At 38.4% G+C, this 19,250-nt stretch overlaps 1 protein-coding gene and 1 long non-coding RNA gene across 16 annotated transcripts in view; one reads left to right on the top strand and one right to left on the bottom strand.

Annotated features, from left to right (window-relative positions):
* KCNMA1 (potassium calcium-activated channel subfamily M alpha 1) overlaps positions 1-19,250 on the top strand; it is a 555,223-nt gene that overhangs the window by 489,453 nt on the left and 46,520 nt on the right. For 8 of the 15 annotated variants that reach the window (XM_080403225.1, XM_080403230.1, XM_080403229.1 and 5 more), the window contains 4 exons: positions 710-828; positions 2,600-2,824; positions 5,004-5,032; positions 10,858-17,603. In XM_080403225.1, coding sequence (XP_080259351.1) covers positions 710-828; positions 2,600-2,824; positions 5,004-5,032; positions 10,858-11,012 — 528 coding nt within the window. In that variant the 3' untranslated portion in view covers positions 11,013-17,603. Of the gene's footprint in view, positions 1-709; positions 829-2,599; positions 5,144-10,857; positions 17,604-19,250 lie in introns of those variants that run through there. The other 7 variants (XM_080403222.1, XM_080403226.1, XM_080403224.1 and 4 more) reach the window with 5 other exon arrangements.
* Positions 1,035-6,192, bottom strand: LOC308070016. Its single transcript, XR_013930593.1, has 2 exons — positions 6,073-6,192; positions 1,035-2,001 (listed from the first exon to the last, which is right to left on the bottom strand). It is a non-coding gene; the product is annotated as an uncharacterized lncRNA (long non-coding RNA).

Below are 19,250 nucleotides of genomic sequence, written 5' to 3'. Positions count from 1 at the left end.
CTTGGCTATTGGCATAACGTTTTCAGAAATAAAAAAGCAACACCCATCCTTCAAGCACTCTTTCGCCAGCACCTCAACCGCACTACATCGTGAAGGCAGAAGGCATTAACACTCATCGTGACTTAAGAATCAATATTTTTGAGATACAAATTATGGAATCTAAACTATTTTTTCAGCTAATCAGAACATTTTATAATTTTTATGAAAATTTGCATACATTTAATCATTATTTTACAGTGGGTGGTTTTTTATTACCCTTTTAATGCCTCAGAATTCTGATTTCTGTTGTGATCCCCGGTCAATTTATTTATCTAGATGATATGGCTACTGCCAGAAAAGGATCAAAAATACTAACAATTGTAATACCACGATTAATGGAATTTGTAGAGTATGCATTGTTTGGTACCAAACTTTCTATTTCCAGCTTAAAGCAAATCAGTCAGTCTTCCCAATTACCATCTTTTCATGGACCGAGGCTCTCCAAAATAATGATCACCTTCCATAATTAACTATTTGAAATAAAACATTTAGATGATTCATTTCCTTAGGTAAAAGATTCTCATTTGTGACAAGCAACAGTCTGTCTATGCATTGTCCTTTTTGTACAGGCTCATACGGAAACTCCTGTTCCCTGACATTGTGTTAACAGAGAAAGAAAGGAAAAAAATGTGCTGTTCTCTCTCCCCCCCTCCCCCTTTCTGTCTCCTAGGATGGAGGTTGTTATGGAGATCTATTTTGTAAAGCACTGAAAACATACAATATGCTTTGCTTTGGAATTTATCGATTGAGGGATGCACATCTAAGTACTCCCAGCCAATGCACTAAACGGTAAGTCCAGTCTTTCAGAACATCTGCTGCACTGTTTTTTGGTCTTCTGGGTGAGGGAGATCCCAGTGCCTGGAATCTAAACCCTAAAATCTCAATCTAAAAGAGAGCTTTCTCCGTATTTTACGTAACTGCCACAAAGGTAACTCTTTGAGGACTTCATGATGACTCTTTCACTGACTTTAAATCACAGGCTGGATGTTATAGCATGAGTTTTCAGCTAATTTTAATAAGAAAAATGTAAAGTAAATTTTCCAAAAGTATGATTATATTGTTTGATGTATGATGATCCACTGCTTGCATACAAGGCAAGGGCTTCAGTTTGCTCATATCCATCAGCTGTAAGCTACTGGATAATAATTTAGATTATAGTAGCAACACTTTCTTTTTTCTGAATGCTCAGAAAATATTCCTGTGGGCTTCCCCTTGGTCCTGTCTGTAGCTAATCATTATTTCTTCCAGTAAATGGAAACTCTTCTCTTGGTAGGCTGCGTTTTAACTTCAGCAGCACCAAGGCTGACCTCAGTGCTGTAAATAGAGCAGGTTCGTTTCCATCTTTGCAAACTGAAGGCCATTTAGCAGCTTACTTGAAATGTGTCTTAATTAAGTGCCTACTAGAAATACACACACAGACCCATACCAGAACTATCACAAATCTACCATCTGTTACTGTTTCATTCTCTGCAAAAAGCATCTTTATTGGGCGAATGTGGCAGTAAACAACCCTGCAGCCCACCAAAGTGGTTTCTTCTGTAAGGATTTGAACAAATTGGATAGAAAAAATGTTTTTCAGTTTAGATTTATGCTGTACTGGCTATACTTGGGATTATTTGTTGGATTAATAAATGACTTCTGTCCCTGAGGCAGCTAAGCAGATTTCTTATGAACCCTGAATTAATTTGAAAAGAAAGTGTGAGCTTCATGATCAACTTTACTCATTTCTTGCTTGGACAGAAAATGCCTGTTGCCTTGCTCAACTATGTTTTTCACAGGCATGAAAGAATTTAGCAGCAAGGTCTATAAGCCCTTCCTACCCTGGAAGGGGGTTAGGGGAAGGTGAGGTTCTTGAAATTCGTTGGGCTGTTTATTTCAGGTCTGGGATGTATACTTAGCAATGCTGGATTCTTGGATGTGCAGGTTTCCCTTTATGAATGCTCTTTGAGGCCATGAATGTACCTGTGGAATGAATGAACAAAATTAACCTTGCTGCAGATTTGCCGATACATTTTTCTGTAGCTTGATTTATGTAGAGTCACAATCCAAACAAGTAATAATATCCCTTGCTCTATTGACAGTATTTAAATATTTAATAATTCTGTAGTAAATATGTATTTAGATAGAACTGCATCTAAAATCCTCCTTGCCCTGCTTTTTGGCTGTTCTTTTAAATATGTTGTGGGTGAGTAGGTTACTGTGTTTTGTCAACATGTGAATCTGTTTGCTAGAGTCATTGCCTTGAGGTGCAGCTAGGGAAAGGCGGGTGGTTGGTAAGGTGTCTGCTTTGAAAAATAATGACGTGATTTGCTTGAAGAACATCCTGCTCAGACAGTATGTCTGTGTGACAGAAAACATAGAAAAAGTGATATCTGACGTAAGAAGGTCCAGTTTCATAGTGGGCATTATGTAAGCTAAAATTAGATATGCACTGCAGGAAACAGAGATGCAAAAATCTGGGTAAATGTTCATGAAATAACAAGTCTAGAAGAAATGTTTTAGTACAAATCTAAATGTGCTTTCTCTTTCTTTCTTTCCTTCTTTCTTCCTTTCTTTCCAGTTATGTTATCACAAACCCACCATATGAATTTGAGCTTGTGCCGACAGACTTGATCTTCTGTTTGATGCAATTTGACCACAACGCTGGCCAGTCCCGGGCCAGTCTTTCTCATTCCTCCCATTCCTCCTATTCTTCCAGCAAGAAGAGCTCATCAGTTCACTCCATCCCATCAACAGCAAACCGACCGAACCGCACCAAGACCAGGGATTCCCGGGAAAAACAGAAGTATGTGCAGGAAGATAGACTTTGATATGTGTACCTGCTCCCACTGTGTGTGAACTTGCATTCACCACCCATTCTCCCCAGTTAATGTTTCCAGCAGTAATGTTCCCTGTTTTCCCATGGAGTTTTCCCTTTTTGTACACATATTTTGCATATGTATGACAGTGTGCATGTGATTGTCATTTTTATTTCACCACCATAAAACCCTTAAGCACAACAGCAACAAAGCAGACGGACCAAAAGTTATTTATGATGCTAGGGGAGAAAAAAGAAAAAAAATTCTAAACCCATAGGCACACTGAAAACATAAATAACTCACTGCAGTTACTCTACATATCAGAAACTAGAGTATATTTAACGTGAACACTTGCTCTTGATGTCAGAGTTACACAAAGAAAGTCATTTAGTGCAGAAGTGTTGATGTATGTTGTGGTAGTTTTTTTTTTTTTTTATATTCATATTTACAGGAGTTGCTACATTTATTTGAAGCGTATAAAACTAACCCATTGGGGAGGAAAAAAAAAAAAGAAGAGTGAAAAAAACCCACATAAAAACCCCAAAATACCAAAAAAATCCCTACTGATTTTTCACACTCAAAGCTTATATTGTATAGGGCTTACACTCTTTGTATAGATTATTGCTGCGCACTTGCTTTATACCAAAGCAACATCAGGGACTTTTCTGCTTGTTTAAGGTCTTTCTCTAAAATACTAGCCTTTCGGAGATAGCGTCTTTTCCCTTTAACACTGAAATTGTCTGGGCATGGAGTTGTAAAACTCCAATGGTTTAATTTAAGTTTAGAAAGAGTCTAATTGCATATTAAATTATTATTCTGTCTATTTATACTGCCACATGAATAGCTATATTTTCTTTCACTTTTGACATTTGGGATAAAAAGCCATATGTATCATAAATATTGGATGTAAGTCATTAAAAACTGCCTTCCTGGGACTTTTACATCTTTAAAAGGTGAATTAGTCACCTTATGTACAGAATAAATAATGTTCAGAAAAGAGCAAGCATTTTTCTATGCTTAAGTATCAGATCTCAAGGGACTTTGTTCCTTTCCCCAGATGGTAGTTTAACTTTTCCAAGTTAGAGTGGTGGTATAAATCTTCCAACAAGAGGCCTAATATGCGAAGAGCCTCCAGAAACACTGTTCCACCTTCTAGCTGGTTCTTTTCAACAGGTGTGTGCCAGTATGCAGGAATACAGGGAAGAAAACTGAGTGCCTTTAGGGTCTCCCCCACTGCGGAAGACAAGGTGCTGTGCCCTAGACAGCTAAGGAGCAGAACAAGAGGCCTGGGGTGGAAATATTCCCTGTGCTGAGGCATCTTGTCCTAGGAGCACTTGCCAGAGTCTGGTTCTTGCAGATTCTTACTGACACGCCCAGCCAAACAAAAATGGTGACAGAGAATTGAAGTTAGTAGTGGAAAGGAACCTGTCAGAGAAGACCATAGAAATGATACTTCAAGCTTGGGTTTTTTTGCTTTTTATTATTATTATTTCTTCAAATGCCAATCTTTTGAATGATAGCACTAGTCCTAGGTGGTATGAAGAGTCTCCCAGGGTAGGGAGGCCAGAAACACCTATCACCTTCCCTTGCTACCCAGCGAGAAAGCATGCAGCCAGAAAAAGAAATATTTGGATGCAGAAGTTATTAGCATTGTAACTGCCAACCCAGACAAGGTGCTTTTATGGTTAGTGTTGTTTTCTACCTTCCCCTTCCCCAAGCATGATGATTTTGAAGATTTGCTTGCTGTGTGAATTGACAATGAAGCCAAGCACTTTTACTGACAAACCCTGGAACCATCAAAGTGGGCTACGGAGAGTACCACTGTGCAGTGTTAAGCGTAACGATTGGAATACAGTATATATATATATATATATATGTATATATATATGTATATATATGTCTATCTCTGTGTGTGCATTCAAATGCAGCTGTAAGTCCTATCAGTGAAATACATTGCAAATTATGGATGCTCCCCTACAAATAAGTCTATTACAGTTGCTCTTCTTCACAAAGACAAATTCATGTGTTTCTTTTGCAAAGAAAGTTATAACGTTTTGCCCTAAGAATATTTATTACTACAAGGATGTGCCAGTTAAAGTGCTCAACAGGAAATATGACAGTTTAAAAGCATTGTAAAACTTACATAGCTTACTTCTTTTTCTAAAGTGCAACAAGGATGAATAGAATGGGCCAAGGTATGACAATTAATGGTTCTGCATGACCTAGCGACTGCTGTGGGTTTCCTTCTATAACTTGTCCTTGTGAAAACTTGTGAAATTAAAAAAAAAAAATAGTTACAAACTTTATTCAGTTACTGGTTTGTTTGTTTGGTTGGTTGTTTTGTTGGTTTTCTTTTGCCTTTTTTTCCCTCCGAACCAGAAGTAAAACTGGCTGCTGCTGCTGCTGCTGTTGCTCAACCCTCTTTTCTTTTTTTATCCTCTCATCTGCTTGCCTTTCTAATTGCACGTGTCCTTTTGTGAACACCCAGGTTCCTGCTCAGTGAAGATGCCTACCCTGATGCAGACATTACTTTAACTTCCCATTCCTCATTCCAATTCCTTCCCTCCCTGCCCCTCCCTACTCCCCTGTCCCCTGTGTATGTTCATGAGCATCTTTTTTTGTTGGCAATATTGACTGAAGATAGTTGAGAGCAGTTATGCATTTTGGAAGAATGTTAATGGCTTTGACACCAAAATGCTTTTCCATTAATGTTTTATCTGTTTTCCATTTAGCAGAGGAAGGAAGGGTGTTAATATGAAGCCACTTGTCACATACTACATCATGATTTTATCCCCCCAAAAATAGTATTTGTGTAACTGTGCAGCTCAAATAGAAAAAATACACGCAGTGTACGTTAGAGAGGCAACTTGTCTATTTTGTGAGCAGCAGAAAAGTAATATAGGGATGCAAATCTGAATTCTTCAAATCATACTGAAGTCTTAATTCTCCTCTGTCTTCTGTCTGAAAGTTGGAAGTCTTAAAGTTTTTGACTTTTACTTATACCATGTGCAATTTTCACTGCTAACTACAGTCAAATTGATCAAATAGTTTGTTACAGTGATGAAGGTTTTCTGATACGGATATACCGGTGACACTGGGAGGTGGGTCATTACCAGTATAGGAATGTTGAAATCAACTATGTTATGCTGTCAGGTTTTTTTTATGTTGAAAAGTAAGAAGAATCCCCCAGTTTCTTCAGAAACCTGTCCCAAGTCAAACATTCTTAGTAACTTACCCTGATTAGTTTCTGAAAGTGGAAAAGCAGCACTGATGACAAGAGATGACCTTTTAGAGCTTTAAGCGGAGGTTCTGCCACTTTATATCAGTCCCAGCATGAGTTCCACAGTGGAAACTAGGTTCTTGGGCGCTCTGTTGATCCAAGTGTTGACACAAACCCATATCTAGCAGACCTGCAGGTTCTTGGCATGGGTTCCCACTGGACTGGACTGGCAAAGTCAGGCATTTCCCAGTGAAACTTCTATTGTCAAAAGTAGACAATTTTGTTAGTTTAAAAAAGATAAAAAAAACAAACAGCAAGAGCAAGTCCAGAATAGCATTTTTGTCCCAAAACATTAGTTGCCTTGGCGTAACATAAAGACCCTCACAGAAAGTAAGAACAGTTTCTTCTCTCTCACCCTGCAAGTTACTTGCTGCCTTTTACATGTAAAATATTCATTTGCCAAAGAAAGAATTGCTGAGCAGGTGGGTGGAGAAACTCTCATTACTTTTTTTCTCATACAGGAAGAAATTGCATGGGAGAATTTTCAGCTTAGCTAGAAAAGAGCTGCCTGTGTGGGGTGGGGAGGCACAAAACCGCATGCAAGCAGACTCCTGCAACTGTCACAAAAGAAAAAAAAAGCGTGTTTAAAACAACTGTAAGGTAACTTGGGATTATGGTGAGAATACAGATTTAGCAAAATCCTTGTGTCATGTTTAGCCAGTACTTTCTTTGCCTCTGCTCAGAAGAGGGAGTGTTTCACAGTGACGTTTATTTAAACGTGATTACTCCATCCAGAATTAATGACAGAAATTTTAAAGTGCCAGGACAATAAATCCATTGGAGAGAATTGCTAGAATTTTATACAAGTTGAAGAAATCTGAATTTTGATAATTTTTATTATTTCTATCTTTTCATGCTGCAGGGAACAGTCTTATACAAGATGTTAATTTTCATTTATTTGTTACAAGAGCATGAAGCCTTTAAAAGCTTCTTGGCTGCACTGGGATGCTGATAGCCTATTGCAAACACAGGTGGTTGAGTGGAAAGTAAATATTTTCTTTTTTCTGATACATGAAGCTACTTAGCTGTTCCAAAATCTCTCAGGTGATGCTGTTAAAAAACAAACCTGCCAAATAGCGTAGGAAGATCAGGGACTATCTTGAACAACTCTTTAAAAAAAAGTACGAAACTGTGCCTGTTCTCACTGTAATGTAGAAATGCATATGGTAAGGATTAATATGCATATGCCAAAAGGGAGAGAAACCGACTTGAACATGACAGAGAACTAAAAACCAGCAAATAAAAGGGGGTTTCTGGATTGATTTAGCGGAAGGAGTAAGTAAGTAGCTCATTTAAGATGTGTAAAAAAATCTGTGCTAAGACTTTGGAAGATGTATGAAAGTCAGCCTGTGAGCATAACAAAAAAGATTGAAAAGCATTTAAGGGATTCAAGAAGGACATTTAGTAACTGGGAGCTGACTTTCTTAGTGGCCAAGAGAAAAGATGAGGAGCATCAAGCTCACATTTCAAAGGTAAGTGTAGAGGTCGATGGACTTCCACAGGAGATTTGTCATTATGTGGTCAAAGACAATTTTAACAGCAGAAGAGGCACAGGAAAGGTATAGAGCTGGGTCCAAGCATTTCATGCTGGATGTGATAATGCCCGGATCAAGGTTTCAGCACTGGCAAAAGGAAATTTCAACAGCAAAAGAAATTAGAATCTACCAGTTCCTGCATTTACTTAGTTTCTGTATTTATTGCATGCCAGGTGAAGGCAAAAAGAGACCTGATGGTGTCTTTCTAAAGATCAGCTCCCTGGATATGATCTTTACTGTAAATATTAATATCTAAATAATTGCCTTGTTTAGAAAATCCCAGGGAAAGCAGGGGAGATGGCCGTGCTTTACACTGGCTGCTGAGAAACACAGTGCAGCTCATCCCTGCTCCTTGGCACTCACACAGTGAGTGCTCCTTCCTTGCTAGGAGATTGAATTACCTTGCTCCAAGTCCTGTTTGTAAGGAAAGTTTGTGTGCCATGCGTTAAAAAAAGCAGGTAGAGATAAAAGTTCACAGTGCTTAACTTGCCTCAAAATCATTTTAAACACAAACCATTAGAAAACTGTTAGTTTGAAATTGTTTATGTGATCTTGCAAGGCTTCTAAAACATGATAACCATCACACTTTACACCTCTCTGAAAGGTTAGTTTAATCGTAGATCACATAAAATTGGTTTCCACAAATGCATAATGGTTCATGTGTCACACTTGAACTAAATGGTTTTTTAAATGGAGCTGAAATTATTTTGATGTGTACACAGTCCCAGATATTTTTTTTTTCCCTACAACCTTTCTTAAACCAGCCCCCATCAGGAACCATTCCCTTAAAGTCTCATTAATAATTCAGATGTTCTGATTACTTTAAAAGATCTATGGAATTGAGGCGCTTTTTTTTTTTTTTTTAAACTGCTTGACAAAAAGATAAATGAATGTAGAAAGAAGCGGTAGGAGTCTGGCAAGCTGTAGATCATCTCTGAACAGATTGTAACTTTATCATTCTGTCAGGAAGAATAATTTAAAGCACTTAATCAGTTAGCTTCAGTGTGCAGGATGTAACATTATGAATTCCTATCGTCCAATCTGTTCAAATCAAAGGGAACTTAATTATAATAGGTGAGAGAGAGAGATGGGAGATTGAACATTGTTCAGACCCAGGCAACTTTAAGGGGGCAGGGAACTATTTACCCTGGTCACAAATGAGTAGAATATTTTAAAAAGAAGCTAAATACATTTTAGAAAAAGGGCAAGAAAAACACTACAGTAGATCTGTTTACATTCTCTAATAAGCCACTAACATTTAAAACAATCCCTTTTCTTCAATTTAATTTTTTTTTAAAAGCATGAGCACAGGTAACATATATATATATGATTTGGGGAAAGAAAAAAACATGATGGATTAATCCCTCATGAGTTTGGGGTTTGTCGTTGGGGAGTAGAGGTGCTGCACGTAGGTGCTGAAAGGCCGTATCAAGCATACGTGTTTAAAAATCATATTTATGGAAGTGCCTGAGAAGTCCAGTAATTCTGGAAATGAACCCCTTTCTTTAAAGGCCCTACCTTCGAAGCCGGTGGCTTACATTTCTGGCCAGATAGTTGTCCTTTATTCTTCCTGGTCTCCCAGTTTCTGTTCTCTGCTTCACCTCCTCAGCTTTTGTGTTCAGTCCTTGGGTTTCCAAGGTTGATTTGGCTTTGCTTATTTGTATTTATGTATCTATTTAAAGTGAGCACGCCTCCCGCTCCTGCCCTGATTCCAGCCCAGCTACAGCAGCACTTCAGTGGCAGTTTGTCTCACGGAAAGGAGACACAAGAGCTTCTGAAGCATTCCTCGTTGGAAAAGAGAGTTGTGTGTTCATGTTAAAAGCAGATGTGGCTCTGATGTGGCACACATTAAACCTTGTATGTAATTAATAACAATGCCTCAGTTGCAGAATTGCATCCCCAGAACCACATGTGCTGGCTGCTCTGCACCCTCACCTCTGGAATTTGGGGAAGGAGGATGAGAATAGAGACCCCTGTTCAACAACTGCTTATCAAAGCAGAAACACCTAACGGCCATAAGCCACTCTAAGTTAGTCTTTGAACAGAGCTACCTATCTTGTAAAGTTGCACACCTTAACTAAGAAATGACAGCAGTAATTGCTCTCAAAAGGGCTTAAGAAAATTCTTCTGATTTTTTTTTTTTTCTTTTGTGACTTTTAAGAAGGTTTTGTCCACAGTCACCTACGATCAATGCCACATGGCGGTTACAGTCATAACCAGCTAGGGAATGGCTGCACCGCTGCGGCCTCTCACCATCCTCACTCCCAGCCCATCATAAATCAACACCATAAAATTCTTCCCATGTTCATGGAACCAGACACTGCCCCAAGATATAAAAGGAACAGCTTCCCCTCTAATCTTCCTTTAAGTCAAGTCCTTGCTTCCTTTGCCTTGCTGCCGCATATCACTACCAATGCCCTCAGGATTACCTTGAGCCCCTCACAGAGCCACCTGCAGGGATGGTCCCTACCCCATCCCAAACTGGTGCCCAAGCAGCCGGCTTGCTAAGTAGCAATGGAACAGCCACCACGTACAGCAAGGAGCAAGGCTGCTGTCTGGCACCACGAACGCATAGCAGATTTATTCTAGCACCAACTGCAGAAAGTTATGTTCTCCTCTGTGATTTCTGAGCCAGCGGTGGCGACTGCCACGAAGCTGGGATGATTCGGAGAAATCTCCAGCTCTTTAGGTGCTCCTCTGTATATGGACTGACCTGCTTTTCTCTGCATTACCCTCAACCCACCCGCTCTCCCTGGCTTCTCAGTTTAGCCTTTTGTTGGATTGTTTTTTTTTTCCCCAATAAATGAATCAGAATCAGAGGGTGTTCACAGGAGCATTAAAAAAAAAAAAAAAAGAAAAAAGAAAAAAAAAAAAAAAGAAAGAGCTCTCTTGCATTCAACAAGCAAACTAGCATATTGACAGTTTTCTTTAGCTGCTACTATCAAATCTGCAAACATGTCATCCTCCTCTCATGAAAAGTACTTTCAGAGGTATTAATCTAATGCACTGTACTGGTAGTAATTAGTCAAAGTCACCTTCTATTGATTGCCTTTTCTGTACAAACTTTACTGACTGCTCCCCCCTTCCTTTTTTTCTTTCTTTCTTTTTTTTTTTTTTTTTTAAATATTTATATGTATATGTGCTTCACTAATTAAAACTCTCATTTTCCCCTCCTTATTCTGTCTCTACCCGTTTTGCTCCTTAGCAGAAAAGAAATGGTTTACAGATGAGCCGGATAATGCCTATCCCAGAAACATTCAAATCAAGCCCATGAGCACTCACATGGCCAATCAGATCAATCAATATAAATCGACAAGCAGCTTGATACCACCAATCAGAGAAGTTGAAGATGAATGTTGACTCCTTCGAGGCCAGAACTATTTTTTTAAAGCCTGACAAACTTCATGAATGGTGATGTGACATTTATTCCTCTTACATGCTGAACCACTGATGGAGAAGTTAAGAGGGGCAAGCTTAATGGGAAAAATAAAGTAGACAGATCTTTGTTTGTCTGCCTTTAATATTGCTTCCACGTATTTTGGAAACTGTTTCATTTATAAATGAACATAATCAAAACTAGTCATGTATAGCCTCTAGCATTTTAAATTATTTTTATTTATTAGAAAAAAATATATTTTTCTTTTTTTTCATTGTCAAGTATTTTCCCTTAAAAAAAACCTGCTTATGTGGCCAGACTCCTAAGAATTTGAAAAAAAAAAAAAACAAACAAACAAACCTCAGTCTTTGGCTTAAAGGAGAATGATGGTCACAGTTATAAGGACATGTAATTAAGGGAGACAAATGATATATTTACAAAAAAGAAAAAAAAAAGGTCCAACTTGTATTTTAGTAAATCAAAAAAAAAAAGAAGAAAAAAAAAAAAGAACCGTTCACCAAAATGTTTCTTTACTGGAGGATGTGTATTTTGTTCAGCATTGACACCAGCTCTTAATAAACTGAACTTATTTATTTTCAAAGTTGAAAGTCATATTTTTGTACCTGTAACATTCTTCTGACATATTATTTGTTTTATTACCATATACGGATCATCTTAATTGCCAGTTATGTTAAGGTCCAATACCCCCCACAGACACTGTGTCCTGCCCCCTGACTGTGCCCATTTGCACACACACACACAGAGCAGCCCAGCATCCTCGATGATAACTTTCTGTGACACTAACAGAGTGATGGCCACGACCCTAAACCAAGGACCACGTAGGGCAGGTGCTCACAGGCAGCACTTGCTCTAAATGGCAAATTTGGCAATTCCACTCCATTTCCCATTAGCCATCAGCAGCTGCTAATTGCAGGAAGGCAAGTTTGGCAAGGCTTCTTCTTTTGCCAAGTGCTTTGAGCCAGAGTGCATAAATAGTGCATGAAATCAGAAGTTAGAAACCTTCTCACCTACTGTGTTTTGTTGAGTCCTTACTGCCAAAGTGCTGACGGACATGCATCAGTCTCATTCAGTTGGTTCAGATGCTTCCTGCTGTGTCTAGAGGTTTAGCTCCAGATCCTGGCACTTGGGTGCTCGCTCGTACCTTGGGAAAAGTCACACTGACTCTCCTTTTGGAGAGCTCAGCTCAGGCTGAAAACTGATTTAGCCTCAGCTTTATAATCTCACAACATCCTGGTCTCAATTAATTCCTGCACCAAACAACTTTATATTTTAGCAGGGGTTTTTTTTTTGTTTGTTTGTTTGTTTGTTTTCTTCAATTTAGTTTCAATTTGCTGGGACACCACACATAAAAATACAGTACTAACCAAATTGAACTAAAAGTAATGAATGTATTTATTATGATAATTTACAAAAGGCCTTGGACAGGTGCCTTTTGTGTCAGCAGATTCACAAAGTTGCCAACAAGCTTTATAGCCATCTGACAAAAATGTGATGTTTTCTATCTGTGCTGCAGTAGCTATCCACCCAAGCATTTGATGTTCTAAATGATTTAGTAACTCTCTCTATCTCAAATTAGCAACATCAGACACAATTGCGTGAACAGAAAGAAAGAAAAAATAAAGGCTATGCTAATAAAGATTAAAACAAAAAATATAGGACCCAGTCATCGAAAAGGCAGATTTTCATTGTGCAAGTTAACTTTAGGCTTTGTAATTTTGCAGAATTGTTGAACACCACAATAAAATATACAGTGGTACTTTTATCATTAGAGAAATATCAGTGAATCAAACAAATACAAAGCAGATGAATTTATTGTGAAAACAATGATTTCCACTATATAATCCAACATTTAAGCTAAACTATCTCAGCTTTAATGTTTGTCCACTGGCTGCAGTACAAATATAACCATACTAACACCTACTAGGCTTTATTCTGGAGTGACTTCTTGGACTGTGAATACTTTGTTGTCACATTTTGTAGAATAGCTAGTTAAAGACAATAACAAGAATTGTTACTACAGTATCTGTAAAATTGGATTGTTTAAATTATCTCACTCTCCTACAAAGTAACAAAACAATTTAAGCAGGTTTTCATTATTATTTAGACCGTGTTTAACCCATTTCACAGTCCTCAAACCAGAAGATGATTCCGGTGAGCTCTTCTGGTCTATGCTGCTTCAGCTAGTGACACGTTACACAGTTTCTGCATTTGGGTCACGTTAAGCCTTTACTTTGAAGTCAGTCTCCTTTTTCATTTATGAACTTCATTCATGTTACAACTAGAGTGAAAAATGCTGGTCCTGAGTACAGGAGAAGTTTTGAAATTTGTGTTCAACTTCACCAGGTACATGTGATTTTTTTAATTATTTTTATTTTAAAAAAATTTCTTAGAAAAGTGGCGTTTACTGTAGGGGCATAGATCATTATATCATATACAGTGCCACTCCTGGGTGTCCTTCCTTCAGAAGTGAGCATTCACTGGATAAAACATACTAATGAAGCAAATGCAACACCTCTACATAGCTAAGGTTTGTGTGCGTGTCTGTCCAGTCTGTCACGTCCAAAAATATCACGCTGCCAACTGTACGTAAATAAAGGACAAGATCTGAATTATACTTACGCTTTCTCCCAGCACAGATAGTTCCCTGTGTAATGACAGCTAGAACAACACCTGCAGGGAGCCAGCGAGACACAGAGAAACAGGTATAGGTATGGTATTGCATTCCCCATTTATAGAAAAGCTAAGAGCAATCAATAGTATTTTCTTACTCTTTTTGATGATCAAAGCCACAGGACTGACTTCTGGCAGTTAGAGGGAGGCTCGTGTAGAAAACCTGTTGGAGACATTCCCAATTAAAGACTATAATGAGGCCAGCACCAATATGAGTTTATAGCAAGGCAAGTGGCTGGGAAAGTGGCTTAAGTGACAGCTGAAACACCACATGATGACTAATGTAGAAATAACTTTTCAATCTTTATTAATAATTCTTTCTTTTCCCTAAAAGTCAACAAATGGGAATTTTTTAAAAAAAGGAATTTCAGTTTTTTCATTAGTTGCATGCACAATTATTACAGGCTAAAGAATTTTTTTTATTATTATTATTGGCAATTGATGTATTGGATAGAGAATGTGTGTGTGTATGTTGTCATATATGCATGTCCACATGCATATGTACAGGTGTGTATATGTATTTGGTACAGCATCATTGCAAGGTGGTGGTCTTTATTTTTTGGCTGGGTGGGGTGAAGAATAAAACAAAGGAAAAGAAAAATCTGTGACTTACAGGCTGGCACATGGAGGAATTTTGTATCTGCTGTTTCCTCCTGGTTTGACCAAAAAGCAGCTGTTCCTGTTGGTTATAGCAGCGCTGACAGGGCTCCGCAGAACCCTCCCTGCTGCAGCAGGTGCGTGCACCTGCCCCCCAGCACCCACACACATGTACTCCCCCATTGCCAGAAAGCCCCTTGTCTCTGTCTCGTGGCTATTATTGTAATTTGTCCCCTGAAGACCATGAGCACTAAGGTGAAAGAATAAAACTGCCCTCCGATGGGGTGTCATTTGGGTGGCAAGTGCCAAGCACAGCAAAAGTTAAAGCATAAAGACAAAAAGCTATTTGGAGTTTAAATGCAATTTTTAAGGCCTCAATGTAACTTACTGTTGTTTGTACATTGACAAGTATACAATACTATTTATTAATAAGAAAAATAGAAAGAAGATGCAAATTTCCTTATATTTTCATAAAAACTTTCTAAAACTGTAACAGCTCTTCTTTCAAATCAGCATTGATGGCCAAACAGCAGGAAATACATGTGGTGGAAGGTGAAAACCCCTTGATTTGGGAAATGATGCAGTGCTACAGGTTCACGGACATCATTGATATTCCACCTGTAACACAAAGGGACCCTGCAAGCCTTACCAGCCCAAAATCCAGGATCGTGGCGACAGAGCAAGCAAGGGGTGAGAGGGACATGACACATCCAGGTCCTGAAACACATGTAACCGTGTGGCTATTTCCAGTTCATCTTTGGTGGGAAAACCGGTGCTGCTTATACAAGGTGAAGCCCATGAGCTTCAGGATGATGAGGATCCCGTGTAGCCTTATTAAGCCACACAGATGTCTTGAAAAAGTTATTGTGTCTTCAGCAGCTTACAGGCAAGTATAGTAGAGGCGCTGATGGAAAGCCAGGTTTAGCTATACTAAAGATTTTTTTCTCCCCTATTTTTTTTAATTTTAAAGTAAAAAGCCACCCAATGACTCAGGCAGCAGGGATGTGAAAAGATGTAATTGGCCTCAGCCAAAAGCACAAGAGGGGAAAAGCAGTTTGCATGTAATGTACAAGAGACATAGAAAAGTATTATCTGTAGCTTTCTATTACATGTTGTTGGGTGGTGGTGAGTGAGGTGGTTATTGTTGGGGCTTTTTTCAGCCAGTGTAAAAATCTACATTTCTTAACTCTTCACAGAGTAAGAGAAGAAGGAAAAAGTGTAATAACATGTTCTCATTCAGAGAGGACTGATTTTGTTGCTTATTTTTTCTATGTGTGTGTGCAAACTACATTTAACAACTACTGCAATAATTGGATGCATAAAATAATGTATGACACACACAAAAAAGGCAATAATTTACAAATGGATAATTATGCATGTTTTCACTGCTTGGTCGCTGACCAGCGAATCCATAAACATGTAGGCAACTGCCCCGTCCTAGCTGAATCACGTGGGCTCAAAGTTAAACACAGAGCAGGTGCTTAAATGGTTTGATCGAGAAGTAGATTTGTAAGGGCTTCTGGATCCCTTTATATTGGAAATGAACACATATTGAGGTCAGGGTGTGTGTGAGCATGTGTGGTATTTTGTTTTTACAGCTGTTATCTTTGAGAATTTCTTTAGCACCAAAAGCACTGTGTGTCTCACCTTTCATTTCTAGTTTTAAATGTGCTTAAACAAAATAATCCAGTGTGTGAAAGGCGATGGACAGGGCAAAGTGAAAACAGAAATCCTTTCCCTGTGTTACAGTGGATTGGCCTGGGAATATTTGTCAAAGGCAATGGCAGATACATAGAAAAAATCAGGGGAAAGGACAGTTCTTTATAGTCCTTTTCCTCTCCCCGTCATCTGAACCACCAATATCCCCAACATATGAACAAACACTTTTTTCTTTTTTCTGTTAATTCTTAATTCTAAGGGTGTTTGAACAATATCAGGCTTAGGGAATATAGATTATTTAAAGTTCATTATATATGCACACAAATTTCCTAATATTCAGTTAGCAGGCATACTATTTGCAGTACTTTTATACCGAGCAATACTCCTAGGTGGAGGCACTGCCACCATCTGAAATAGTGCAAGGAAGGGAGTAGCTGTTTGTCTGTGGCCACTGCCTAGTGTGGTACGCAGGCATATAGTATTGACAATTCTGCCCTCAGCATTTATCAAAGCTATATTTATATAAGTAATGCATCCATTCTGCACATATATTTTCTGCTATAGAACATGCAGCCACATTGAAACTGTAGAGTCTATAAGGTGCAGTAGTCTATATAACCAAGTAAATTCCACTGAAGTTAATAGCTAGGACTGCTGGTCTAATGTACCTGTTTTATATAATGGTGTACTACTGTTAACTGCCAAAATTAGAAGGAGTAGGGGAAAGGAAGAAAATATAAAATACTTTTTTAACACTTTGGGTTTAATTTATAACAATATCTAACTTGAGAAGCTAAACACAGTAATGCTGCATCTAATTAAAACCTTAGTGAGGTTGCAAGAAAGCTTCTTACTGCTTCAGTGAATGCATTTTAGATCTTTATAACTTTAAAAAAAGACAAAAAAAAAAAACCAAAAAACACCAAACCCCAAAACACAACACAGCATACAAGCAGTTGAATACATGTAATAGAAAACGTAGATTTTTCAGAAACCAAAAATTTGGCATATGAGCACTTTGTTGACTGGACAATAACCAATAGGAACCACGTGGAAATGTCAGCAGAAGTTATCTCAAGTTTACCTTAAGTAGCGGTTAAAAATTTCTTCTTCGGCCGTGGCACAACTTGGGACACACACGCTTAGCCAATGCAAGTAATCTAACCTTTGTCAAAAAGAAAAAAAAAAAGAAAAAAAAAGAAAAAAAAGGTTGGTATAATACTTATGTTTGCATTTCTGTAGAGTTCAGGGCTGATGGTTTTTCCTTCTTTCAGAAAAAACACACACATGCAAACACATATATACAATATATTTTGATGGCTACACATGTCTATTTAGTTATAATTTGAGAGTGGGATGTGGCGAGGGTACACTGAGAACCAGCTATCATCTTAACTTAAAAGTTCATCAAGAAAAAGGAGTATGACTTCATCATTTTACTTTTTACCATTATGGGTTGGTGAGAGAGAACAAATGCTGGTGCTCAGAAATGATCTACCTGACTTTGTCATATGTAATATCCAGTGATAAATATATTGTCCTGTAAAAAGGGTTTGTACATAACTTGTACATGGTTTCATTTTGTATTTTTCTCAGATTAAAATTTATGTATTTGTGTTCTAAAAGAAGGAGAGATTGCTGTGTTTTCTTTTTTTCTCTTCAAGACAGGCTGTGGCCCATAAGGTCATGCAACATGTGTCACCAAGCCATGAATGCTTTCTGCACAAAACCAAAGCTATTAATACTTTGAACTAAGACTAACCCAGCTGCCTTTCTGTCTGGCTCACTCTCCAGAATCAAGCCCTGCCTAATAATCAATACCAGCTGCTGTGAAGGATGCTGTGCATTCTGCAAGTGAATAATTCTGCAGTAACCATAAAGGCCACTCTAATGCCATCATGTACTCAAATACAATTATAAACTGGTAAAATCATAGAATGGTTTGGGTTGGAAGGGACCTTAGACCATCTAGCTCCAATTGCTTCCACTAGCCCAAAGTCACATCTAACCTGCCTAATTCAGCTACTTTACATAGTTGAACAGAGCATCTCATGGTACCTTTAGCTCAGATATGTCAGGTTATGAGGGACTGATAACTTTTTTTAGCAGTCCAAAGGTTTTTCTGATCTCTTGTGCTGAGAACTTTTAAAAGGTTTTTTTGCAAGATTTAAACTATGCTGCTTCTGTTGCAGTGCAGGAACTGCAGGGTTTCAAGTTGAAGAAAAACTTAGCTTCTTTTCAGAGCCTGTAAAATTGCATGCATGTGGCTGGCATTCTGCTATTGAAAATAAATAACCTTGTCATTAAAGTTGACATCATTAATCTTCTGTGTAGCAGCATCACCACAGTGATTTATAATCAACCACAGTATGATAAACTTTGTTTAATTCTGAATTATGGAGAGGCAAGAAGAGCAGAGCACTGCAGACAACTCAAGCATCTAAAAAACCACAAAAGTACAAATAGTTAGTTGGTCCTAAACTGGCATTAAATAACATAAAGAACCTGCTATAAAATGGCTACACTGTTGTTTTTTAAGCAAACTGAATATTTTGGCGGGGCAGTAGCTTGGGGGAAATCAATGCACAACAGTATTTATGCAGGACCATGGAGAACGGGTAACAAACTGGCTCAGCACCAATGTCAGTGAAGCAAACTGGTCCAGCCCTCACCGAATACACCTGTCAAAACCATCCGTAGATACTCTCAGCGGAAAGGGATTTTATGCACCATAAAACCGGTGACGTCTGTCTAGACCAGTTCAGTGAAAGGATTACTCTATATTAATAAACCTGCACAGAGATGTATACTAGGTCTAGTTTAGATGTTACTCCTTGACTTCAGCCCTTCATGGTGTCAGGCACTAACTAGTAAGCTTGACTTATAATTACTGAAGGAGAGCAATAACAAGGAAGTGATGGACAGCCATATGTCACCACGAACAGGTGCCCATTTTAAGATGGAAAGATAATTCGTCATCACCGGTTCAGTGAGGTGTCTGCTCCCTGCACAAGGAGCCACATTACAAAAGAGGTATTTATCCATACATAGTCATCCATTAATATAGGTGTGTGAATTTGGACATGTATTTTTATAGCTAGGCATATATGTCACTACCTGCTAATTTTTTTAGGGTCTTGGCTCCTAGATGGCACAGCTTGCTGTCAAAAACACTTAAATCAAACCTGGCATACAATAACTAAGGTAAAAAACTGTTTTGTGTAGCTACTGCCCTGTTACCAATACAAAGGCTAGATTGAGCGGCAGCCTATGCA

The sequence above is a fragment of the Falco punctatus genome, assembly GCF_963210335.1.
Source record: "Falco punctatus genome assembly, chromosome: 9".
Taxonomy (NCBI): Eukaryota; Metazoa; Chordata; class Aves; order Falconiformes; family Falconidae; genus Falco; species Falco punctatus.
The sequence above is the reverse complement of the archived record's forward strand: the minus strand, read 5'-3'. Positions and strand labels throughout refer to the sequence as shown.